This window comes from Hirundo rustica, chromosome 9 (genome assembly GCF_015227805.2).
Source record: "Hirundo rustica isolate bHirRus1 chromosome 9, bHirRus1.pri.v3, whole genome shotgun sequence".
In the NCBI taxonomy this organism is placed as follows: Eukaryota; Metazoa; Chordata; class Aves; order Passeriformes; family Hirundinidae; genus Hirundo; species Hirundo rustica.
In genome coordinates this window covers 23880275-23906419 of record NC_053458.1, presented here as the reverse complement: position 1 = coordinate 23906419, position 26145 = coordinate 23880275, and the positions used below count along the sequence as shown (strand labels likewise).

The window sequence follows — 26145 nt, the reverse complement described above, 5'->3', positions numbered from 1 at the left end:
AAAGCCAGCGGCTTAAAACCCATCATAGCCAGGGCAGTGAAGCTGAGACAAGAAAAAAACCATCATCCTTGTCATCTGTACCCCACCACATGCACTTCAGAATTTCTCCTCCCTTTTTCCCACACCAAACCAGGTTGTCTAAGGAGCAAGAGGTGAATCTTGCAACTGAGACACAACACCATCAATATCCTACCACCAAAAATAAAGTAATACTCAACAGAATACCCAGGTATAAGGGGTTACAAATATTCAGACTTTATTATAAATAAGAAATACTGTTTTATACATAAAAACTGCAAGTGTTGCATTTTGTTCACCGCCCCAGACAGCAAGACCACAGATTAAGGCAAAAAAAGCTGGAGTGAAGGCACATACTGAGGGGGCCACGGTCAGGAATAAGGTGATGAAGGGATGTCACACGTCGCCCGTGACACCCAGCACTCCACCAGCAGCTGTCACATCATCACATTATGTAAAGAAATAACTGGACTTATACAATGAATAATGGCTGTAATGCAGTACTGATTAACAGATTGCTTATAAAGATTTTTTTTTATTTAAAAATAAAATTCTGTTAAAAACGGCTTAAGAAAAAAAAAACAAACCCACAAGAAAGCAGGAAACCTTAGGCCTGAGGTCAGCCAGGGCATGCACACATCTTTGCATCTGCTCTTCTCACAGCCTTGGCAGAGGTGATGCGGTCACAGCTATCCTCCCAGAGCAACCCAACGTCCCTGTGCGTGCAGCCACAGGGAGCTCTCCTCCAGAGGTGTTTCCAGGCAGGAGGGAAATCCCACAATCATTACGGGAAGGGACGCAAGAGCCATGCAGAGTTTGGGAGACCGAACACCCCCCGCCCAGCAGCACTGTCTGCACCAAGCCTCCTGCCATGCACAGCGGTATCAAGATGTCCCCAAACGCAGCTCTCCGACCACCTCAGCGCTGCTCCGGTGTCCCCACGGCGCTACAGCTCCTCACAGCCCAGCTGCAAAACCACAGCCCCTGTTCCACCCCTGGCACAGCATCCCAGGGGACAAGGGGCACAGAACCGGGTGCTGCAGGCACCACGGGGGGCAGGGCTGGCTCTGGACACAGGGCTGGCAAGCATCCACCCGACAGGAAAAGTGGTTATGGATGGGCGCTGGGGATGCGGTAGAGGGAAGCAAGCGGGAGCCCAGCGAGGAGAAATCCCAAGTTTTAAGGGAACGCTGCAGAGAGAGGCGATACACGGTGCACATGCCCCAATGGCTACAGAGGAAAGCACATAGAGGAGGCCAGGCTGTGCCACTCTGGAAATATGGCTGAGTGTATTTACACACACATACACACACACGAGAGACTTCCTCACACTATAATCATGATAAAAAAAACAGAAAAAAAAAAAATCACATTCACACAAAAAACATAAATTTGAAATAATTAATAGCACCAGTGTGTGTCAGATAATAAGTTCTTCCCCGCTACGCAAACGTACAAAGTTGCATAGTGTTTAAGGGTAGATATATACTGGATCTCAGGGGAAGGGGGAGGGATGCCAGGCTGGAGGCAAGGAGGAGGAAGCTGCAGATGCTCTTGTTGGGGAGGGGCTCCCCACCACTCCCAGCCGGCACCAGCGAGCACTGCCTGGGGAGGAGCCTGCGGGGAAGTGGGGGAGTGGTGAAAAAGGCAGAGCTGCCACCTGAGCCTGGCCCGAGGTCCCTGTGCTGCAGTAGCTCTACGGTGACTGGGAGATCCGGAGGCAAAAAGAAAGGAGGGCACCGGGAAACTCCAGCTCTTCCTCCCAGCTTTAAAACAGGCAAAAGGCCAGAGCAATGGCAGGAGAGATAAAAATCCCACTGCCCTCCTTCAGGAAAAAGATGGGGAGGAAAAAAAAGACCTTTCCATTTCCACTCATGAGCCCCCTTCCTTCCCCACCCAAAGACATTCAGCAGGGAGGCCAGTGCAGCTGTCGGAGCTCTCTGGATGGCATCTCTCCTCTTCAGCAAGACTTGTCCTGCTTCAACAAACTCATCTGTCAGTCACATTCCAAGCCCAGAAAATCAGATCCTCTGGAAATTCAGTAGCAACAGATGGGAACGCAGCTTGTGGCTTCCACACTCTGGCAGTCTGGACTACCCAGCAGGTAGCAGCTTTCAGACTAGACCCAAAACTTCTCCAGAGATCAGAAGTGGGGCTGGCAAGACCCACCACTCCAACAGTATCCCATTTCCCCAAAGAGCTCCAATCAGAGGCTGCCTTTTTCTCATAGATGCATCATCACAGAAAGCATTTCAGAAAGAGGCTTCAGCTATTTTGTCAAAGGCTACCAACACTGTTGGACTGGCCACTAGGTAATGATGAAAAAATAAATTCACAGGGTTAGAAGTTGGGAAGAAGGATCTGAATTGAGTGCAGCTATACTGGCCATTACAGTAATACTTTGGTAGCCATCCCCTTCCTTCATAGAGACAAAGAGCTCCAGGACTGAGGATTTTACAGTCAAAGGGAGAAGACAGGAGAGAAAGTTGTGTTAGTTTTGCCTTGCTGTATACAGCTCACATGGTTATTTCTGAACCACAGTATAAAGAGTCCAGAGCATCTCTCATCCTTGCACTAATCAAAGGGAAACTGTGTCTGAAGAAGGGGCAAAGGTGGAGTGCTCAGGAAAACAATCTATATAAAAAAACCCCTTTGATGCCCAAAGACGGATATTTAATTAATTTGCTTCTCAAAAAACCCAACAAAACAAACAAAACCAAAACAAAAAGAAAAAAACAAAACAAACAAAAAACAAACAAAACAAAAACCACCAAACTGACCAAAAAAAAAAAAAAAAAAAAAAAAAAAAAGAAGAAGAAGAAGAAGAAGAAAAAGAAGAAAGAAAAGAAAAAACCAAAACAAAACCAAAAACCTTTCAACTTATCCTGATTCGACAAGAAAACAGTGGCTGCGAGCAGCAAAGAGTCGGGGATTTGGAGAAGGTAATGTGTGTTAAGGCACTCCATGGCCGAACCACCACTCACCAGGGCCATTCCCCCCACCCCTTAGGGTTTCTCAATGGACGGGGTGTTGAAACAGCCCGATGGCAAGGTCTTCCTGATGTCTTCCAGGTTGCTAATGTCCTTCAGGATCTCTTCAATGTCCCTGTTGTAGGCCTGTATCGCATCATCTTGCTTCTTGGCTTCTCTCTCAAGGAAAGAAACCTTCTGGTCCAGGTCACTGTCTTTCATCTGGTCTTTGGCACTGTTCAGGGAACCTTCAATTTCATTCAGTTTGTTCAAATCCACTGTCTCCAGTTGCCCTGAAAAGCCAGAAGCAAATAGTGAAATGCATTAAAACCCCTTTGACACCCTGGGTGCTCACATGGCTGAACCACAGCAGACCTCCACCTCTGCAGTACAGACAGCATGTGAAACAGGACCAACCATATGGGTGACATCTCCGCCGCCTCAAGAAGTCTTCAGTTTGAAGAAAACCAACACAGAACATCGCCCAACAAGCTCTGAGGCTACTTGGGAAAGAGAAAAACCCCCAAGTCCTTGCCAAGACCACACAAACCCCATTTCAAGAGATCAACAGATTCAGCTGGTTCCTCAAACAATATTGGCAGGAAAGCAGCACACATCAGGAAAAGACTCAAAGGCATAGATCACATTAAAGACAGTCCTACCTAGTTGATCCAACAGGTCATCAATGACAGTGAGTAGGCTGTTCACAGAGTTCTTAGCTTTTCTTGCATTGTCTTCCGCCTCCTGGGCAGCCTGTGAGGCCTAGAGGATATAAAAAAATGTGAGAGCACAAAAAAGGTGTAAGGGATTACAAAACTGTTGCCTCTCCTCTGCATTTAGTTGCCACATTGCTGCCTCCTCACTCCAGGACAACAATCCTGCACAAAGATCTTTATCACAGAGCTGGGGAGAAGACTGATAATCTTCAAGTAATTGGTTTTCCAAATATTTCAGGATGGGGATCCCTGAAAACCGAGCAGGATTTTGCAGTAAAAGCCAGAATGGAATCAATAGGGCTATACAGTCAAATTTTAGTTAAAATAAAAGTAGCTCTCCAAGTCCAGCAGGCAGCCAACGCTAACGCACCAGAACTTGTCTCTTTTTCAGTCCCACTTAAACCTTGGAAGAGTCGGAGTACTGGCTGGACACAGCACTGTCTTTGCAAGAGGAGAACAGGAGGAAAGCCTTCATCACCAGGACAGCAGGGAGAAGGCAGGTCCCAGCCACTGCCGTCACCTGCCAGCAGTACTTACCTCGCCTGCCATCTTCATATCTTGCTCAGCATCGGCCTGCTTCCGCTTCAGCTCTTTTTCTGCATCCTGCAGCTGCTTCATCATGTCATCCACTTCCCTGGCCAGTCCTGTCACGTCAGCAAAGGTCTTGTCAGCTTCAGCTCTGGTAGCAGCAGCACTCTGCAGCCAACAGGTGGGAGAGGATGGAAAAAGGTGGTGAAGGTGCAGAATTTCCTTCAATCCTTCTCATCAAAATGCACTGACCTCCTATCTTGCCATATTTTGCATTTGCAGTGGGGAATACAGCAGAGAGCACGCGGGGCTCACCAGGAAATACTGTACCAGGAGTTCATGCAATCCCACGGCAGGATGCCCGTGGGGGTGAGCTGCAGCAGACCCACCTTCTGAACGGAGCTGGCGATCTTCTCAGCACCATCTGCTCTGGCCTTGGCCTCGCGGGCGTCGGCAGCTGCATTGCCCAGTGCCAACTCGGCCTGCTGGGTCTTGTTGTTGGCCTCTGCGATGGTCTGGCTGATGGCAGGGATCCTCTTCAGCGCCTCCTCGGCCGCCGTCTTGTTATCGTTCACCCGCTTATCAAAGTCTAAGGGGGGCAAAGCAGAGCCTTATCACCTGCTCCAGAAGAGCCTCGGGATGCTCCTCTGACTGAGCTACCCGAGGCTTTGCCGCCCTGACACTGGAGGGATGAAGAGCAAACTGGGGTCAGCTCTCCCTATTGCACACCTTCTGATGCTAAATAAGGAAGCTAAAAGGAAACTTCCTTTTAGTCCCTGAAAACATTTGTATTTTTTCTTTAAAGAAAAACAAGCCAAAAGAACACACCCAACACTCAGGTAAGGGCAATGGCAGGGCCTCTTTAACCACAATATCCTACCGCCAAGTGACTTGTCACACTGGAATTGAAGGATTCGCCCCAAGTGCTTCCTCTTTACCTTTCAGGTTGCTGAGAATGGTATTGGCCTCCTGTAGTGTGCCACTGCTCTTCCGGGCAGCTTCTTCAGCCAGGGCTTTTGCTGCATCTGCTCGAGCCAAGAGCTGGTCTGCAGTCTGAGGAGACATGACACGTATCAATGCATTCCCACTTCCCGAAGGACAATCGTAGGTGTATGACAAAGCACTGTTAAGCCTCAAACAACAACGCCATCCAGAAGAGCAGTGCTTCCTCTGAGACCAGATGAGTGCATGTACTTTGGGAATACTGTTCTGAACACAAAGTTGACACCATACCTGGCAAGTATCTCCTATTCTCCCATACAGTGTCAATGCCATTGCTTTTAACAGCTTTCTGCATCTCCTTTTTGGGGCAGCTCTTCAGCATTCTTTTAATCAGTAAGTAACACTGAGTAAGATTAAGTCATTTGCATCTGGCCAGTTACTTGTCTTCCTTGGGTTTTTTCTCCCCAGGGAACAAAAGCCCGCACAACACAGAACTGACCTGCTGCTCTGTCTTCCCTTTCTCTAAGAGGTTCTTTACTTCTAGCTCCTTTCCTTTCATATCTTCTCTCAAGTCCTCGTAATCTTTTAGCTTCCTGGCAATTAGCTGATCCAGTTCCTCTGCTTCCTTCTTGATCTTATTTGCTTCATTCTGCAGGTGGGAATCACACACACAGATTCGTGAATGTTAAAGAATTCCTGAACAGGTGGTAAAATTTTCCACTTCTACATTCAAGCCAAGATGATTGGCAAATGTTTCACTCAGATTTTTGTCCTTCAGAAACTGGGGGAGGTGGGGTTTCTGTAGGTGGTTTAAATCTCCTGCATAAATGTTGGAATTGCATAAAGCTGGATTAAGATGGACAAAAACCCCACGGAGCGTTCTTCTGCAGCGAACATTAGCAGAGCACACGTAAGGTAAGCCAGCAACCTAACAATCGTCAGGAAATACTGCACATGATGGTGCCACATGTACCTCTAGCCCCGTGGAATCCACAGTAGGCAGGCTGGTGAGATTAGCATAGATCTGCAGGGCTCTGTTTCCAGCTTCCTCTGCCTCCGCAAGTACCTTGTTGGCCTGTTTCTCTAGGTCTCGAGAAATATTCCTTGCTTGGCTGTACCTAAAAAATCCCCAAGGATCCAGTTATGTAACAGTGTTTTTTGTAGAATTTAACTTAGTAAGAAAGTGGAGAGGCTAAGAAATTGAAAATCACCTCCCACAAAATCCAAAGCATAGGGTTGTCTTAGTTTTAAACAATGCTCTAAAGTCAGGAAATAAAAACAGTTTTCTGTTACTGACTCACTTCTGGTTGAGCTCATCAATATCAATTGCAGTTTGGTTTTCTCCAGCCAGGGTCTTCAGCAGCAGTTGATATGCTTCCGTGGAAGTATCATTTGCAGCCTTGGCTGTGCGAACAATCTCATCAGCTTCCTTTTTGTGCCTGGACAAAATGACAAAATAATGCCATTAAGATTTGTCAGCCAATAGTATTTATCCTCAGTTCTTAACTCTATTCTCTCTTACTTTTTCTTCCTTCCTTCCCCCAGATTTACACATGGGAGATGCTGAAACATTTGCAGTGGAAGATGGCTGCTGTGTCTGTCATCCACATGAGTAATGTTTGCCCTCAGCGCTGCACAGCCATCATCCCACAGCACAAGTCTCTTAAGCAGCAAAGGGTGTGTGTTTCCTACCCAGCAAGTGAAATTCTGCCTCCCCCTTGTAGGGAAGAGAAGGGCCCTGATGTAGGCCACAGTGACTGTGTCTTGCCACAGCCTACCTCTCTGCCAGCTTACGGGCCTCTTCTGCCAACACAGTCATGTTGTTGGGGTCCCCGCTTTGCTCTGGAGGTGTAATGGACTGGAAAAGAAAAAGGAAAGAAAAGAACCCTTTAAAGCCCCTTTTTCATCTTTTATTCATCTTTGCTTTAAAAATTTATTGTCATGATCTAAATGCTTAGAGATGTGTCTAAACGACTTCTCACTTCTCTCTATGTTTTTCTTAAGCCCATGCAGTTTCCACCACTGGTTACCCCTTGAAAAACAACGGTGCTAATATTTATTTAGGACTTTTTATATTGGGTTGGGCTAAAATACAATCTGTGACTGACAGTGGTGAACTTCCTTCATTGATTTCCCATGATCTTGATGCAAATTCACTGTATCAGGGAGAGAGCAAGTGGAGAAACACATCAGAGGCACAGAAGGAAAGGCCCTCACCCTCTCCCAGCTGTGTGGGTTCTCAGCAGCACACTCACCACGTTGTCAGCTGCCACCTTGGCCTTCTCCAGCATATCAGAAGCCAAGCTGATCAGGTCCTCAGTGTCCTCCACCCGCACCCGGGCCTGCTCCGCCAGGTTCTCCGTGTCCTGCACTGTGCCCTGGATGTTCCTCAGCCTGTTGAGTTGACTCACTAAGGTGCTGTTGATGTCTCTGAGACGATCCATGAGGCCCTGATCCGCGTCTGAAACACATGGCACAAAAGAGAGGAAGCGACATTAATTAGAGCACGGTGCACTGCAGGCACCGTGATGGTAGGTTAATCCCCTACTGAAAGGGAACCAGGCAAAGCCACTTCACAGGTTACTTAGCTTGAGATCAAAGTCATGATCAGAATGTGCACCAAACAGGACAAATGAAAAGCATTTAAGTGCTAATAAGACAATCCTGCTGGGTGTTGGAACTGTCTCTGATGGGATATTTTGTGTTCAGAATCATGTTTTACCTCTCTCATTGAATTAAAATGACAATAGAGCTGTTCCTCAATAGGTACAAAATGTCTGTTTTGTGAATTCTCTTTGGCTTATCTCCTAGAAATTAAGCAGAGATGGAGGAATAGCGCAGATACCAATTTTTCCACACTTGGGCTACTCGGAAGAAAGACATAAGGAGCTCCATATGGAGCAGCCAGGAGCAGTGTGGAATAGCAAACCCACTCCAAACTCTCCCCAAACTGAAGGGCTGACAAAAGCTGGCAGAATAGAGCCTTGGTTCTTGCTTATGTAGGACTTATAAGGCACCCAAACTTCACCAAATTTCTGGACCATCAGGCAACTCCCCACAACAGCAGCTTAATAATGGAGACATCACAGCGCAGCTATGTGCTTCACAAACACGGCAGTTACTTCTGAAAAGCTGAGAACGTTACCAAGAATTAAAGTGCAAGCAGAAACCCACAGAACTCCAAAATTAAGACTGGTCAAATACCTTGACCTTGCAGCACATCTTAAGTATTGAACATGAACATTTGATGTATTTCAAAAACATATTACCACAGAGAAACAAAAATAACTTCTACAGATGTGCAAAGATTTTTGCAAGGGTGGTTTTTGTTGCATTTACTTTATCCTCTAAGAGGAGAACCTGGAGATGGGAAAGGGTCTGGAGCACAAGTCTCACAAGGAGCAGCTGAAAGAGCTGGGAAAAGGGCTCAGCCTGGAGAAAAGGAGGCTGGGGGGGACTTTCTGGCTCTGCACAACTCCCTGACAGGAGGGTGTACCCAGGGGGGTTGGGCTCTGCTTCCAAGGAAGAGGGACAGGATGAGAGGAAACAGATTCAAGCTGTGCCTAGGGAGGTTTTGGTTGGATAGTGGGAAAAATTTCTTCACTTTAAGGGCTGTCCAGCCCTGGTACAGCTGCCCAGGGAAATGGTGGAATCACCACCCTTGGAGGGGTCTAAAAGCTGGGTGGATGTGGTGCTTGGGAACATGTGTTAGTGGTGGCCTTTGGCAGTGCTGTGAGGCAGGGAACAGTTGGACTTGATCTTAAGGGTCTTTCCAAATTAAATGATTCTATGATTCCAAGACAGAGAGAGAGAGATCAAAAATTCCACCACAAAATCAAATCCATTCCCTCATCTTTCTCTAATCCCCACCCTGCTACCCCCTTATGTGGAATTATTATCTAGGCACAGATGCAAAGCAGGCAGTATAAATCTACCCCAGCTAAAGCTGAGAAAAGGTTAAGCAACCATTCTCACTGGCGGGAATCTTCCAAGCAAATGCCAGCATTAGATGCGTGTTAGCTTTTTCCCAGCTTCACACAAAGGGGACAAAGTGGTCTGAAATCACTGAACCAACTCCCAGGGGAATATCTTTTACTGCAAAGTCAATAATCTCCTTCAGGGCTTTCTTTTCCAAAACACACATCATCTTATACATTGAAGAGACCCTAAGGACAAACCACTGCCACAGACATGACAAACATCCTGCTCACAGACATCCTGTGGTGGGGGTGACAACACAAGAAACAATTTGAAGAGTTTAACAGGAAAAACAACACTCTTCAGAATATTGTACCCTTTATGGTGGGATAAAGTTTGCCATCAGGATTTTGAAGCCTTCATTCTGATCGCTGATGGTACCCCAACAAGAACTACTTTATTCCAAGATATCTGAGCAAATTTAAAGCATAATAAGTATCCTGGAAAGGTTTCTGCTTGTTCAGCAAATAAAACTCGCCTTTGCATAGAGAAAAAGAGGTTAACACATAAAACACTTCTATCCATATAGAGCTAGAGGCAGATCTTTACTGCCATGTACAACAAAGACCGCTGGTAGAACAGCACGGATAAAAGCACAGCCACTGTTGTTTTGACAGTAACATTCATTGACTCAGAGCTGCCTGAAATCGCTGTCAATCCTGGAGCACAGAACTGCTTTGAAATAAAACATGCTGTCTCCAAAGGGAAGAGGAGCATCAGGCAAAGAACTCATTTACTTGGTCCATGTCTGATCAGGTCAACTCACCTTTGCTCTTCTGTGCTTCATGGAGCAACTCCATGACTTCTCTTTCTGCCTGCTTCAACCGCTCTTCAAAGGCTTCATCAGTTACAGCTTCTTCTCTGGTACCCAGATTAGCTATAAGATTTTCCAACTCCTGTAGCCTCTGACGTTGTTCCGCCACCTACATGAGAGGAACAGAGCACAACTATGATACAGCAAAGCACCTTGACCCTCTCTGCTTTCAGCAACTACCAACAGCCACGGGCCAAAATGCTGCACAAGTGGACACGTGCCACCATCTCCAGTGGTACCAACAGCAGTGTCTGTGGCCTTACCTTATCTTTCACTAGTCTGTAACAGGCTGGACACTCCTGGCAGCCTGGCCACGAGCGGTTATAGAAATAGTTCTCCTCGCACTGGTTGCAGCGGCTCCCCACGAAGCCCTCCTTGCACTCACAGTGGCCGTTCTCCCGGCACTGCAGGGACCGCGAGCCCTCGGGATCACAGTCGCAGGCTGCAGGGAAGTGAAACCTCAGTCAGACTGCAGGAGAGGCAGAAATAACCTAAAACTCACAGGATAAGCATATCCTTAATACCCTAAAACATCTGCAATAGCTATGGGGCACAAACCCACAACTGGACCTCACCCCTGATTGCAGTGCTTCTACTCACAAGCAGGACCCAACAGTCACTGTGTGAGTTCAATGTTGCTACTGCCTCCCCCACAAAGTATCGTTCTCCCCCACTGCATTGTAACCAACTGCAGTTAGTTTTCCTGCTCTTTACAGGCACGGATATCAATGACGAAAGTTTGGATCATCCTGCTTTGCAATCACGTTTACAAGACCAGCTGCTTCTCAAGACAGGACCTGTATACTGAGGACACCTGCAGAGTGACCGTGCAGGAATACATTAGGAAGCAGGGCTGTTGGAGGCCAAGATGCAGAGAATGTATTTACACCAAGGAGAAGTAGGTGTCTAGTAAGTTGGACAAGAAAAAGGTAACAAAAGAAGAAGGGGATAAGCTATAGTACAGAAATCAAATTTCGTCACGCACACTGTGGACATAAAAGTGCCAACTTCTGCTGTGATGAGAGCGAGGTGACAAAATACCTTCCCAGAGGCAGAAGGCAAGCAAAGGCAAGGCTGGTTGTGCAACACCCTTCCCATCTGCCTTGCTCTGGCCCCTCAGACTTACGTTTGCAGCCTTCCGAGCTAAAGCCGAAGTGGTTGTCCTCACATCTGTCACAGTGCCGGCCGGTGACGCCTGGCTGGCACTCGCACTGCCCGGTTCGGATGTCACACTGCCCGCTGGTGGAGCCCAGCGCGTGGCAGTTGCACCTGCGGGAGAGGCGGGCACATGTCAGACGTGACACACAAGGGACACGTGAGGCAAAGTGCCTCTCTGAAGAGCACAGCTCGACACCTGCATTTGTCAAAAGCCACTCTTCTTGCTGTGAAGATGCAGCTGGCGAGGCACTGAGCTTCTAAACCATGCAAGGTCACTTGCTGCCTGCACTAAAAAAGGAACCCAAGAGCCCAGGCTACAATCACAAAGTCATGCGGCAGTTTTCTATTTAAAACCCTGATTCAGAGCTCTTTATAAAGCTATTTATAAGTCAGGCTTTTTGTACAGCCTTAGTAGCTGCTCCTTGACCACTGCTCTTCCCCACCCACAGCAGCAGAGGCACACCTGTTACTTGTGACGAATATCACATTGCTGCTCAATGTAAGCACAGACCCTCCAAACCCAGGGTCTCTGTCCCAAGCCAAGACAAACCTCACCTCTCACAGCCACGTCCACTCTGGAGGTTGAAGAATCCAGGCTCACAGGCACTGCAGTCCCTCCCAGTGACGTGAGACAAGCACTCACACTGCCCAGTCACTTGATTGCAGATCGTCTGCTGATTCACTGTGCCGTAGGGATTGCAGTGACAAGCTGCAAAAATAAAAAGGTATGGAGAAATATGCACAAAGTTAGAAATCCCTTGTGATGTTGGTACTTACCCTAACGGGCCTGGATCCAAACCACATGGCCATCCAGCCCCTGCATCACGCAGGGCTTTTGCTTTGATAGCACTAAGGGCCCACAAACACAAGGATTTCAGCAAGCTCAAACCACCACACCAGGGTAAAGCCACACATCGCTGCTGATGAGCACAAGTGACAGCCTGACAGCAGCTCCTGGGGACAAAACCATTTTGAAATGCAAGAAGCAGCAAGTCTCACCTTTGCACTTGTCAGAGGGGTCAGGGGCCAGGGGGTTCCCAAAGAAGCCATCCTTGCAGCGGTCGCAGTAGAAGCCGGCCGTGTTGTAGATGCACTTGAGGCACTCGCCGGTCTGGCGGTCGCAGTTGCCCACGGCGTTGGGGTCGATGTTGTTGTTGCACTGGCACAGGCGGCAGGGCCTCACGGCACCGTTTCTGCCCAGGGGGTCTCCGAAATAGGCGTCATCACACAGCTCACACCTCTTGCCTGGGACACAACACAGACACGGGTGCTGCAGCAGAAAGCCCTTTGCTGCCATTCACAAGGATCCCCTTTGCAGTCCCTTCTGAAAAGTAAACTCTTCGGCTTCTTCCCTTTCATGCTTCTGTTAGGGCCAGACACAAATCCCTCCTCATCGCTAAATTCAAGCTGATTTTTCACTTGGCACTATGAACTTTGCGTTATGAACTATTTCCATTCTTCCTTCCCCTTCTATCCCTTTAAGCCAAACCTATTTGCTGCAATTTCTTGTTAATTTAAGAATCCGAATAGGTAGAGTACTGTGGGACATCACTGCTCCAGGAAGCTCCTCTGCCAATGAGACCTGCCAAACCCCCGCAGGCAGCCACCAAAGCATCCAATTCAGCAGCTTCCTACACCGATTACAGATCTGACCTCCCCAGCCAGTTATGAGCTCCATTTCTTAGGCAGTTCTTGCACAAACCCCGTTTTTCCTCACATCCCAAAAAAGGTGGTGTGAGACAGGAGGAGCTCTTCTGCAATCACATAGCTACAAGAAAGATCAGCTGCTACAGACACCTGAGCTGAAGGGAACCTGGGGCCTGGACTCTGCTTCGGTTCACGACACAGTAGCACCCACAGGAATTCCCATGAACTGCTTATGTGCTTGGTCAGAGGCTTTCCTAAGCACTCAGGAATTTACAGGTATTCTGTACTTTGGACTCTGCCATGCCAAGCATAAAATCAGCAGAGAAGCATGAAGGCTGCCAACCATCCTATGGCTTCCTTGCTGTTTGCAGGCAGAACAAAAGTTTCTGTTTGGACTTCACAGCTTATTGCTAAGAAAAAAAGATCTGTATCGGTTCACATACTGCTCCTTAAAATTGCTGAGCACTAGTTTGATCCTGTATTCTTTTGGGCAGTGTTCATGAGTCACTGCAGCCTTCCTGCTCTTCCTAGGAAGCATCCTGTAGTGCCTCACTTGCTGGCAAACTGCAACTTCTAATTTTATTTCAGTCTGACCTGCCTTCCTGGCTCTTTTAAATCTATTTCCTGCCCAACACCATGCCATCATCAGAGCTCTACTGGAAGGCAGCATGGGTCTCCTACACAGCACAGAAATGGTCAGACTTTGCAGATCAAGCCTTTTGTTCTTACAAAACAGGCATGAAAAATATGTGAAGCCCCAAGCCTCACGCAGGACAAAAAATAGGGCTGAGGAAGGGAGAAGGATTTGAACTGTAAGACACAGCAGCTTTCAGAGCTACTCACTGTGGATCAGAGAACAAGAACTAGCAGGAGACACATTTCTACAAGCATGTGGATGTAGAAAAATATGTTTTGTGTAGGAACGCACCTGTAGTGCCAGCCTGACAGCTGGTGCACACAACCTCCTTGGTGCGGGGCACAATGGCACAGCTGGAGGTGCCTGGGCACGGGCAGGGCTGGCAGTCCGAGGCCGTGCCGGCCGTGGCATCGCCGTAATACCCATCGCCGCACTTCTCGCAGTGAGGCCCCGCCGTGTTATCCCTGCAATTGCACATGCCTGCAATAGACAGGGACGTGAGTTTTGCTTCATTGTCCAACCCACGAAAGAAGAACCACCCTCTTGCCGCTCCGTGTTTGCTCGGCCCCTCTTACCCGTCTCGGGATCACACGTCTCGCTGTGCCCGTTGCACGTGCAAGGCACGCAGGGGCTGTAGGGCCCGAGGCTCGGGCTCTCTCGCCGGTAGCCGGGGGTGCAGCGCTCACAGAACTGCCCCTCGTACCCCACCGGACACGAGCAGCTCTCCACCCAGGCCACAGGCACGCCGGGGCCGGGACGAGCACTTGTGATGGTGACATCATCCAGGTGACCGGCACCTAGAAAGCACCAAGGGGTAAACCCCGTGTAACCACAAAGGCTACCATCACCGCCTCCCCAAACAGCTGAACGGGACGAGGGACAGACAGGGGATGCTTGCAGATGAATAGAGATGCAAAACCCTCCAGGAAAAGTTTAGAGAAATGAGAAAAGATGCACTAGAGCTCACTTACAGAACATGTGGGGTGGGAAAGCTGAGAATGAAAATGTAGAGGAGAATCTGAGAACAGCAGGTGAGCAAATACAGTCAAAATTAAGTTATATTTTACATGTGTATGGTTTCCATTTCCAAATCAAATAGCAAAGCAAATTCCTGGCTTGCAAGACAGAACAGACCATGTCTCTAGCAATTTTAATATGCTGTCTGCAAACCACACCTCGGGACAAACCCTTCAACTATTCCTCTCAAGCCATTCCTTCCTCTGGCATTTCAACACTTCCCTCCTCTACTCCCAGCCCCTTCCCTGGAGCAAAACAGAGCCCAGATACAACATAGCTGGCATTAAACTTATACCCCTGTGTTTGCAGCCCTGCAGCAGCTCCAGTGCACTGAGCAGAGCCTCAGCTCCTACATATTAGCAGTGGCTATAGCACTCAGGGATAGTTTGCTCCACCCCTTCTTTCCCCTCCATTTCACAACCCCACATTCCTCATTACGGGCCACCCCTCTGAAAACATTTGCAGTTTTCCCACCTTTCCCAAATGCAAATTTGTCCTTTGCATCTTTCTGCAAAAATTCTCCATCACGCAGCAATACCCAAGGACATATTTTTGCTTCTAATTCATGCCATTTTTATAAATCTTTATTATGAGGAACTTTCACTCAGGTTCTGCACGGGAAGCACTTTAGACCTTGTCCTTTCCATTTGTCATGTCAAGACAAGACCCAGAAAGAAGAGGCAGGTAACCATTTCCAGTGTAGTGAAACTTAAAGCCAAGTGTTGTAAACCTACATCCTACCGTGTCCTTCAGTACTCTGTACTATGTATTTTTATCAATAGGAAGATAGTGGCTGTAAAACAAAGCAAAATTCCTACGTCTAGAGCAAGGAAACAGCAGCTGATAAGTGTTCAACTTTCAGACATTCAAAGACAACACTTTTTTTTTTTCCCCATATCCTCTTCATAAGGCCTGGGAGAAGACGCTACACAGGAAAGCCAGGTGAAAAGCTATCACCACAAGTTTTGCTAAATAAGCTGCCACAGCTGTTTATGGCTGGGCCCTACAATGAAGCAACCCAAGCACTAGACAAATGAGTTTTCCCCTCCTTCTGTGATGCTCTGCTCAGAGACTTACTTCTCTCACTGTATGTCCCACGGATCTTGATGGAAGTCAAGTTGTGGAGAAGCTTTTGGAATTCAAATGTCGTAAGAGCAGGCCTCCACGGGTAATCTGCAGCCTCATGGAGCCTGGGGAGAAGAGCCAAGCATCATCAGCACAGCTTTCAGCCGCTAACAGCTGCACCCTCTCAAAAGCTCCCTTTGCAACAGCACCGTGCTATTGCGACATCACCCACATCAGTTTAAATCTAAAGATCTCTGTTTCCTCAAGAGCCCAGAGGCCAAAGGCAGCCCAGGCCAGGTGACAGCTGCTCCCACTGTACCTGAAGGTGTAGGTCTGCACATTCTCACTGGGGTAGGAGTTGCCCTGGGCAATGAGAGGCACCGACACCCTCAGCCCAGCCCCTTCCAGCACCAGGTCCTCTGCAGAGAGGCGCGTGTCCCGCCTGTCCACACGGAAGGAGAAGGTCAGGTTTTGCCCGTAACTCAAAACCTGGTTGCCCAAAAACTTGCCTGAAAGGGGAAGAAATCCTTACAGTTAGGGAACAGAACACAGAGGGCACAAGCAGCACAGAAAGCCATGCTTTTAGAATGACCTACGTGGTGCAACGAAGTACATGGGGAAGTAGGTGTCTGAGATAACAGAGATATCCTGGGTCTCGGCACTCCACTGGAGCGAGACTTCCGAGCCATCGCGCTGCTCAGCACGCCACCCATCCTCTCCTGAAGAATCAGAGGGGCAAGCATTAACACCCTTGGAAGATGGAGATTTGCACACGCTTCTCACGTCACGTTGTTCACATCTCAGTTAATCTAATGTGCATAGGCACTGACAGGCTGCAGAAAGCAGCTGCGCAGAAGAATTTAGATAGTAAACACCATCTTTCCAATTTAGGCCCCTAACTCAAGTGCTGACTTGAAACCTCTGAACTTTGAACTCTACTGACAACTACTTGTCCAAAACCTTTCCTAAAGAGCTTAAGCCGAGATAGAAAAACCTGCAGTCCCCTTCAACTTGTTGAGAGTTGCAGCCTTTGTATGAACTGTTCTCCAGTGGAATTTTAATTAAAAAGATGTTCTTTTTAGACTGTGCAGCATGAAAACATGCATACTCATGAAACAGACTGCATGAAAAAAACATTTTTCCTGGGCTTACAGACTCATTGGAAACACAACTGTGTTTTATTCAGAGCCACATAAACCCCGAATCTAAAGTGATTTTGATCCTCTCAATCAGAAAGTCCTGATTTGGTTCTAGAACTGAGGACACTCTGCTTTGTCAGCACATCTCTCAGGCTATAAAAGGTTTCTATTTGCAGTTCCCACTTGCACCTGCATGGTGTACAATAACTATGTGCCTGAGGCCAGAGCTGTGAATTCATTCCTTTCCATCTGAAAAAACAAGCTGCAGGCATGGAAGCTCCAGGTAGCTTCAGCACTTCCAAAAGAGGGATCCTAGACCTGCCTTGTCCAAGGTCTGTGGTCTTGCACAGAAAGGAAGGAGTTGGGTTTTTTTAATCGCTTCTGACTCAAGTCTACAGCCCAACCTGAGATACAAAGGAAAGCTCGATTTTACCAAACTCGAAGTTGGAGGTGATGCTATAGATACTGTAGCCCACAGCATTGGTGCAGACTGAAGAGTGTCCAAAACAGAAGCAGGGGGTACAGCCTCTTGGATTGGAGGGATCCAGATGGAAAAATCCAGGTTTGCATCTGAAGATGCGAAGGAAAGAGAATGAATTTCCCAGATGCTTAACCCCAGGTCCTTGCTCAAATGTTTTTCATTCTTGAAATAAAGCCACGGGAAGAAAGACCCACCTCTCACAGTGGAATCCTTCCACGTTGTCCTTGCACGCACACCGCCCTGTCTCGACATTGCATTCCCCTGTACTGCCAGCAGCATTGCAAGAACAGGGCCTGGGAGAAGCAGGAGAGAGGTTTGTTCAGTAAGAGCCACATAGAGAAAGCTTTAAAAAAAAAGCCCAGTTTTCCTTTTAGGGAGCTGCAATCCTCCTTACCTGCACCCAGCTTCAGAGAGGGAGTGGAACCCTGGCTGGCACCGGTCACACTTGTCCCCCATCACACCGGGCTTGCAGCTGCACTGGCCGTAGCTGTCGCACTGTGTGCTGAGGGAGCCTGTGGGGACAGCAGGGACAGGCACCTCAGCACACACATGTGGCACCATCAGCTATTCAAACTTCACAAAACCACCAAGAAATAAGGAAGAAAACAGCGGGAAGCACAGGCTCAAGCTGATGAGTAACAGCTTACCTAAAGATTGCCTATAGTTCACAGGGATTTTTCCCCTGGCAGCTCTAGACAGATGAACTGTTATCTAGTCTTCCCAAACTATATTCAGCCTTTTATTCCTACCAACCTGCGCTTTTATATATAAAATATAATTTTAACTTCCAATTGCCTTCTCCTGCTTCATCCTCAGTGCTAGATTTGCATGCCTCCAATTCCACATCTGTTTTACTCTGCAATATGTAATTTCCCAGATTTTATTCCCTGAATCCCTTGTGCTCCTCCTAATCAGCAACTCCCCTTCCCCTAACCTCTCCCTTTCACACTCCAGTTTCCTTCCTTGATTCCTAACTTGCATTTAAAGACTAAACTGCCTCTTTGGAGCAAGGCTGCAGGTGCCACTACGAACCCTAGTAAGCTCTTGAGCAAACCCCTCATTTTTGGAAGGATGCCTTCCTCAGTACCACTCCGTTCAAGTGCTCTTGCACAAAAACCAGTAGCAGGTTTCTTTAATCCATAGTGGACAAAATTCTTTCTTCCAAGCGTCCATGTAGCTGTCAGCACTGTAAGAGTTAACTACCAGGAGAAAAATATTTTGAGATACAGAAATAGTTGCTTGTTTCCACTTCAATCCACACCAGAAGATTATAGCAAAGTGAAGAGTTATAAGATGATTAGGCTGGACGGGACAGAACAACTCACAAAATCTTTACCATATACAGTCGAAGTTCAAATCCCTTTTGCAGTCCCACTTAGGATTATTTAGGAAAAAGGAGTACTTGACAAAAAATACCAACCCAAACATATCCAGGAGATTCTAATACACCCTGGGTGTCAGTGCGTCATGGCATACAAGGTAATGGCTGAGTTAGAAAAGCCTTTGAAAGCTGTCCTTAAAGACCTGAGAAGTCACCTCCGTGCATCTTTTCAACTGTCTCAGCTGACACCGACCCTCAATCCTTCTTAAAATAAGGTCTAACGCAAGGACCCAGGAAAGGAGTCAGAAGAAAAAAGGGCCTCTATTGGGCAAAAATTTCACCACTGAATGACTCCTTGACAAAATTAGCTGGGAGATGCATCCTGGCAGATTTCTCCCTGGCTGCTTTTAGGGCATGCTGCAAGCAATGACTTATGCCAGCTACTCTTTTGAAACCTCACATCATATCTTACTATGTGTTATCCTTTTCCCTCCTTCAACCTTACTTGCTGTGGGCTGGTGTAGTTATGGGATCACTCCTTACAGGTTGAGTGGTTCCCTTCATGATAAAAGATTTATTCCCCTGCCAGAATTATCCCTGTCCCCGTTCTTTTTAAAGGAGTTTAACTACATATTTTGAGTTTACTTTGCATTATCTCACCCCACCCCCTTTTGTGTTTACTGTTTCACTGGTTTGTATTTATAGTGCTTGGATACTGGGTAGGAGAAACTGATGCAGCAGCTAAAGTTCACTACAATTTCTCAGCATGAACAACTTCCAGAAATACCCACTCACATCATCTGGGTTATTAAGAATTTAAATGAGTTCTTTAGTACTGGGAGCATTCAGGGTAACACATACACAGTGGGAAAAAAAAAATCTATTTCAGAATACACTCAAAGAAGTCAGTGCTGCAGAGGTGACCCATCTGCCCCTGCCACCCTAACTCCATTTAGATCCAAGGATAACTTAAACCAAAATACAACCCAATGAGCTTTTCCCCTCTCTCTTTTTACCGCGGAGTTTGCAATGAGCTGCACGACCGAAAGAAGAGGTGGGTTTTGTGCGCGGAAGCTCGCAAGCAGCCACGCTCGCAGCGGCGCTCACCGACGGGGTTGCAGCTGCACGGCAGGCAGGCCTCATCGCTGGCCAGGCGGTAGAAGCTGTCGCGGCAGCGCTCGCAGCGCGGCCCGTCCGTGTTGCCGGCGCAGGCGGTGCAGTGGCCGCCGTGGCCCGTGGCGCGGTACAGCTCGGGGTCGAAGTAGCACTCCTGGGATCGCCCGTTGCAGTCGCACGCTGCAAAGACAGGGCGCCGTCAGTGACCGGCGCGTCCCCGCGGCGCAAAACCCACCCTGCGCAGTTCAGCCGTACAGGAGGTGGAGTAGGAGCTTTTAACCGCTCCAAGACCCGAAACGAACTTGAGACGCTTTTCATGGATGCCCAAAAGAAAACCAGCATTTTCTACCCCACTTCTTTTGACGTCAGGCTGCCACCTGCAGCAAATACGTCGTCCTCCCGCACGGCACCACCAATCTCTGTCATCCAAACAAGCACGAAAAGGTAATGTGAGGCTACTCCATGCTGTAATGAGAGCTTCTTCCCTGGATTGCAAATCCCTAGACAGGCCGACATCCCAATTTCACCAGCCCACTGAGGGAAGCCACAGACAGCTGGGACCTATCTAGACACACAGAGGTCAGACAGGAAGAAAACTTTTTCTGTCTGAAAAGGCTTCCCCATAAAGTAAACTACCAGGAGCTGTGGTCTGGGACAAAACACCAAGAAAACTGGTGCTCCGTGACAGAGCCCTGCATTTGCGATCCAGAAATTAGATTAAATAATCTACAAGTAACTGTAAAAACCAATAACCCAAACACAAAAATCAGCTGATACTAAACGAGGAGCTTTTGAAAGGGCAATTATACTCCAGCATAGCAAACAGATTTCTCTTCCCATGGGTCTCATAAAGTACAAGCCTGTACATTTTTGCAGGACACATGTTTCCTAAAAGTGGTTCCCATCCTTCTCCAGAAAGGAGATGCCCATTCTTCGGGATCTGCCAGAAAGCTCCTACAGGACAGGAGCATTCCGGAATGACCGACAGTGCCACGAGCTAACTGTAACTGAGACAAGTTAAGCCAAGGCAGGGCCAGCTCGTGGCTGCCGGCAGAGGCAGGGACCCTGCCCCGCACGGGCTGTCCCGCCCGCAGCCGCACATACGCAGGCACTCGTTGGCGCTCTCCGCCGTCGCTCTCCTCCACGGGCGGTCATTGAAGAAAGGAAGGCACTTCTCACAGTCCACCCCAAAGGTGTTGTGCTTGCAGTTGCAGACCAGTTTCCCGAGCTCGTTCTTCACACACTCACTCGCGTGCCCGTTGCATTTGCACCTGGTTCAGGAGAGGTAAGGAACAGGTATTAAAGCTCCAGGGCTACAGGTCACTCACAGAGCAACAACAAAAAATAGGGCCCAGATCTCAAAATCTGAGATGAGAGAAATTTGAAGGTAGAAGATTACAACAAAAGTGAGAACAAAACCGCTGTCATTCAGCCTGGAGAAGAGGAGGCTTCATGGATATCTTGTGGAGGCCTTCTAATATCTTGTAAACCCTTTTTAGATAGAGAGAAACTTTTTATCAGGGCCTGTAGTGATGGGACAAAGGGCAGTAATTTTAAACATCTTTCAGATTTTAATTTGAAAGATGGTGGGCTTAGATTGGACATAAGGAATCCATGTTCTACAATGAGGGTGGTGGGACACTGTCAAGGTTCCTAGAGAAGCCATGGCTGCCCCATCCCCAGAAGTGTCCAAAGCCAGGCTGGACAGGGCTTGGAGCAACCTGGGATAGTGGAAGGTGTCCCTGCCCACAACGGGGGTTGGATGATCTCTGAAGGTCCTTTCCAAACCAAACCATTCTGTGAAACAAAGAGGTGCAGCCTGCTCTACGCAGGCATTTAGAAAGAGAAGAAAGTTAATTAATTCCTTTGCATTCTTCAGACTAACCTGAGCAGGAGAAGCAAAGATTTAGCTGGCTTTATGTTAGTGAATTTTCCACAACTTCTCTCTTGTGAGAGCCCAGAACACAGCACGTTCACTGGGTGTGGGCTACTGTGGTATCAGCAGGAAATTAAATAGCACAAAGGTGACTAATACAGAAGCCCAGGGCCCTTCAGACTGGTGGTGGAGCAAACACAAATCCCCATGTGGCCAAATCCCAGTCTCAGGACCACCATATGGAAACAGTCCAAAACCCTGGAGAGGTATTATCTCTGTTTATCAAAACATTTTATCATCAACTATTTAATGTTTAAATATACTACAATAGACTTTGGCAAAAGGAATGGACAGTCACAACCATGTTGTACCGTGTTCCAGACATCAAAAGGAGATAGCTTCTTCAATATATGTGAAGTAGAGACATTGAGATTTTCTACTTACTGTTATTCTAGAGTACAGATATGGGCAGAGAACAATTTAAAAACACATTAAAAAACATACAAACCACAGAGCAGAAAAAAAATTTCCTTTTTTGCTTTTTCATTTTAGTTACTCTTTTTACCATTTACCCTTTCAAATCACGTAATATTTCATCTAATCAAGAAAAAAAAAATATCTCTGCCAGCCCTGAAGTTATAGCCACAAAAGCTTACACACAGTATTTGCAAATTATGTAAAATACACTCTAATGTGTTCTTGATTTAAGACAGTCAGTAAAGACCAGAGCCTATCAGTATCATGTGAATACAATCAGTATCTTTAAAGCAGTCTAGTAAAACTAACCAAAAACTTTAGTAAGCCGAGTTTTACTGTTTACTCACCTACCACCCACAGCAAAATCAGAAATTGCATAGTAGTAAGACTTGAGAACTTTTGGGTCATTGAAAACTTCATCTCCAAATGTGTTCAGACGATTGAGGGTCACTCTAATATCTGTAGCCGTCACCCATTCCTAGATCAGACAGAAATCCCATCAGATGAAACATCCTCTCCCTTGAGAGAGCATCAGTCATTAGCAGCTCTATTAATGAAGTAATTCAGTGGCAGCCAGTTCCTTCCTCATTGTTTTCCCCTGTGCACCTTGGAAGCTCACATGCTCCTGTCCCAGAAGCCTTATGCCACATCCTCGTGGCTGAAATGGGTTCTCCTGACCTTTTCTCCTCTCTGGAGACCCTTTCCAATGCCTCTTTGCACCCTGACTGCTTTCAGCTGGGAAGCACTGAGTAACCTCTCCAGCAAAAAGTGCAGGGCAGGAATTATGCCAGCTTGCTAATTGTATGTATCTGTCTGGCTGCAGTTTTCCTGCAAAGCTGCGCAGCACCAATGGGAAAAGCTTTAGCATACGTTTGTCTGCAGACATATTGTACCAGACTAAAAGATACAGACAGACAAACAAGTGAGGCTGAGGAAGACAGGCAGATCTGACTTGCAACACGAGAGTTTTTTATAATATTTACACAGTGTCTGTAATACACTGCCCTGCCCTCGTGCAGCAGCACACATCGCCTGTCGCCGAATTCCGTATCACCTTCTGCCAGCCACTACGTTGGCTCCTCCTTGGTTTTATTACACCCTTTACAAAGCTATTTTCCTTCAAACAGAACGCAAAGAAACATGCCTGCATGTACAACTGTGCAGCACCTGTGTCACTGCTCAGCCAGTAACAGAGTGTTTATTTACGAGTTACAAACACTGATGTAAGCACATGGAAATACCAATCACAATATACACATTTACTTCAGTTCTAAAAAGCAACACCAGGGGCTGGAACATATTTTAGGAAACTGGTGGTCAGATCTCTATTCCTTACACAGAGAAGTTTATCAGAAAATTACACACATTGCTAACTTGAAATCTCCTTGTTCACCTTAACGATAAGGCATGATTTTCTGCAAGGGTTGGTTACACCAATGAGGTGGCCAAACTGGTTCTTTTCCACTTCAGAAGTTCTTTGTCCTTTCCCATTAATCTTATTTTCTCATTTCACTTTAGTTTGCAGAAGCACCCCCACCAGATTCTGCCCGCCTGCCTGGGAATCAGAGACAAGCAAGCCCTGAGCCTGCTGGGTGCTCATCTCAGTCTGCTCCTGCTACTCTGAGAGCAAAGGGAAGTGATGGTAATTACAGCTCTGAAAGGAAGACAACAAGCCCCAGCGAGGCAAACCCCACAGCTACAGCTCCTTGCTGCAATATAAACTGGAGAAGGCATGAAGCAGAACGCAAAAACTGGCAAGTGAATCAGATAAACTGGTGCTCCTAGTATACTCCTGACCACTGCCCAACCACTTCCAGGAATGCAAAAAAAAAAAAAATCCAAAAATATTCAACAACAAAAAACCCCTGCCAAAACCCCCTCGCCAAGCCACTTGTAAGAGAAAAATACCAAGGATAAAATCAAACTTCTCTGCTTCAACACACATGTAAGAGAACAGGGTAGGATTCCTGTAATGTTTTATATATTTAGAAGAATCTTACATTTTCTTACATTTTTCAGCTTGAAATATACATGCAGATGTCTCAAATATTAACTGGACTGAGACTTTACCTTCCTCTGTCCTTGTATCTGAACCAAGAACAAGCTGCCTTCTAAGCTGGCAGAGATTTACATTCATCCTCTGAAAATATCTATGATGCCTACTATCACCCTTGCAACATAAACTTACAATCAATAGACTCAAGAGTTCAACTCTTCCTTCAAAAGCACCTCTGTGGATTGTCCATCCCAGCTTAGCTGCGCAAGGGCTTTTCACTCTGAGTAAGGGCTGTAGTGCAGCCCAGCTGGCACAAAGCCACCATCCCCAGTGACACAACAGAAGACAACTCAGAGCACCTGACGGACGCTGTCCTGCTCACATACCTGCAGCACAGGGCTGTTATCAAAGTTGTAGGCACTGGGACGCCCCTCCAGCGTTGAGAAGGCCACGTTGCCTCCGGTGAGAGGGGAGATGTCGCTGAACTCATCGGTGCAGAGCGCCTGCTGCTCGTCCTCGCCCGTGCGGATGAAGCCACGGTTGATTTTGTGGTAGGTGCTCTCACAGGAGCCACTGTAGTACTGGTAGGGCACCCAGGGGCCGTCCTCCTGCGTGCGCTTGTAGATGGCAAAGCTCTCGGGCCGGCTGGTGTGGAACTTCAGGCGCACATACGTGATGTCAAAGGCTTTTCCTGTGGGGGACAGGAGATGTGAGAAAGTCTTGATACTGAGAAAAAATGGAAAGAGCTGCACTGAATTTCTCTCGCTGGAGAAACATCTCCCAGTATTATCCATAAGGATGGGCATGTCCAGCAACACCAGAAGCATCTCTTCCAGTCCAGTACTGTATCTCTAAGAAAAGACAGGGTGAAGGAACTGAAAGCAGAAGTTGAAGGCAGGCTGAATAGATAAAGACAACTACAAGCTTCTGTGCAACAAAACACGTTTCAGAAGCTGCAATTCTCTTCCACACACATCCCTAACAGATGACAGACTACATCAGACACGAGTAGTTTGTGTGTATTTAAGGCCAGGCCCAAGTTAATCATGACATTTGATGACATTTCTCCCAAATATATGCATGGGAGAAACAGTATTAACCAGAGAGGAACAAGTCGCACTGTAGACGCACTGTAGACGCACTGCCGAGCCTGGTTTGTACCTCTGCTTCCTCCCTAAACAGACAATACCTCAATCTCTTTTTACAGCTCAAAAAGCTTTTCCTCCAGCACTGAACCTACTGACTACAGCCCTCTTCTATTCATTGTCTGGGAAAAACAAAACAAAGTTTAAATTTTCCGCATCAAGTAACTAAAGCCACCAAGGAATTTTTCAGATCAGGGTGCAATGATTTACAAACTACCCATGTTCTCCATCCCTTAGAAGGATGAAAGAAAATCCACCTCCTTGCCCTCTGTTCCCCTCCTAACCAGTCTGTGGCAGCCAGCACATAATCCTCCCTCATGACTCTTCTGCAGTTACTTGAGCATCTACCCCTGTGCACATAAACCAGCTGCCCAGGGGAATCACATCCCTGAGAGAACCCATTAGGAGAAAAGGATCATACTCTTCAGCCACCTTTGTCTGCTATCCACACTGGCCAAGGGGCTGGCCAAGGGTTCCCAGGAGGAGGCATACAGCTGTGTACCAGCTGTTCTTGCTCCACTTCAGCAAGCAGACTGTGTACAACCAGGACACCCTGGAGCATGTGGGGAGTTTGCTAAAACAACGTTGAGTTTGTTTGGAATAAAACCTCGGGTGTTTAGTCGCTGCCACGCTTTTTTATGCTCCCACCACTTCCAAGAAAAACAGTGCTCTAAGCAGAACTTGCAGCCATCACCAGTTCTTTCATTGATCAAAAAAAAATGCAACTAGAAGAGCTTCAGCTGATTGAGAAACACCATTTTTCAACCTGTAGAAGTCACACGGATTTAACCTCAACTTGAAAAATGAAATAACTGTACCACGTTAAATTTTAACGTGAGGCTTGGCATTTGCTGAAGTCCTCACCTCCCTCACAAGTGAGAGCAGACCAGACAGCACCATGCACCAAGAACAGAGTGTCCTCAAAGGACACACGCACAACCCGACAGCCATGAATTAAGTCACGAACCATGGTTCTGCCCTGCAGGCCCCTCAGCGATTAGGCCAGGGGCCAGCCTGCATTAGGCACGTCACACCCAAAGCCTGTCTGGCATGAGGGAGGAACCAAAGCAGCAGGAGAAGCACAGCAAAGAGTCCAGAAATCAAC

General features: G+C 47.3%; 1 protein-coding gene across 1 annotated transcript in view; it reads right to left on the bottom strand.

The window, feature by feature from the left end:
• Nucleotides 1–240: 240 nt before the first annotated feature.
• Nucleotides 241–26145, bottom strand: part of LAMC1 (laminin subunit gamma 1) — a 66822-nt gene continuing 40917 nt past the window's right edge. The window contains exons 2-28 of the mRNA XM_040072569.2: nt 24282–24586; nt 22247–22377; nt 20651–20817; nt 19538–19726; nt 17504–17621; nt 17304–17402; nt 17062–17198; nt 16086–16208; nt 15809–15998; nt 15502–15614; nt 13983–14204; nt 13699–13887; nt 12123–12368; nt 11679–11832; nt 11092–11234; nt 10229–10407; nt 9918–10074; nt 7429–7634; nt 6952–7031; nt 6475–6612; nt 6147–6291; nt 5673–5822; nt 5170–5284; nt 4621–4820; nt 4241–4399; nt 3650–3749; nt 241–3280 (exon numbers count right to left, since the gene is read on the bottom strand). Coding sequence (XP_039928503.1) covers nt 3024–3280; nt 3650–3749; nt 4241–4399; nt 4621–4820; nt 5170–5284; nt 5673–5822; nt 6147–6291; nt 6475–6612; nt 6952–7031; nt 7429–7634; nt 9918–10074; nt 10229–10407; nt 11092–11234; nt 11679–11832; nt 12123–12368; nt 13699–13887; nt 13983–14204; nt 15502–15614; nt 15809–15998; nt 16086–16208; nt 17062–17198; nt 17304–17402; nt 17504–17621; nt 19538–19726; nt 20651–20817; nt 22247–22377; nt 24282–24586 — 4412 coding nt within the window. The 3' untranslated portion in view covers nt 241–3023. The remainder of the gene's footprint in view (nt 3281–3649; nt 3750–4240; nt 4400–4620; nt 4821–5169; nt 5285–5672; nt 5823–6146; nt 6292–6474; nt 6613–6951; nt 7032–7428; nt 7635–9917; nt 10075–10228; nt 10408–11091; nt 11235–11678; nt 11833–12122; nt 12369–13698; nt 13888–13982; nt 14205–15501; nt 15615–15808; nt 15999–16085; nt 16209–17061; nt 17199–17303; nt 17403–17503; nt 17622–19537; nt 19727–20650; nt 20818–22246; nt 22378–24281; nt 24587–26145) is intronic.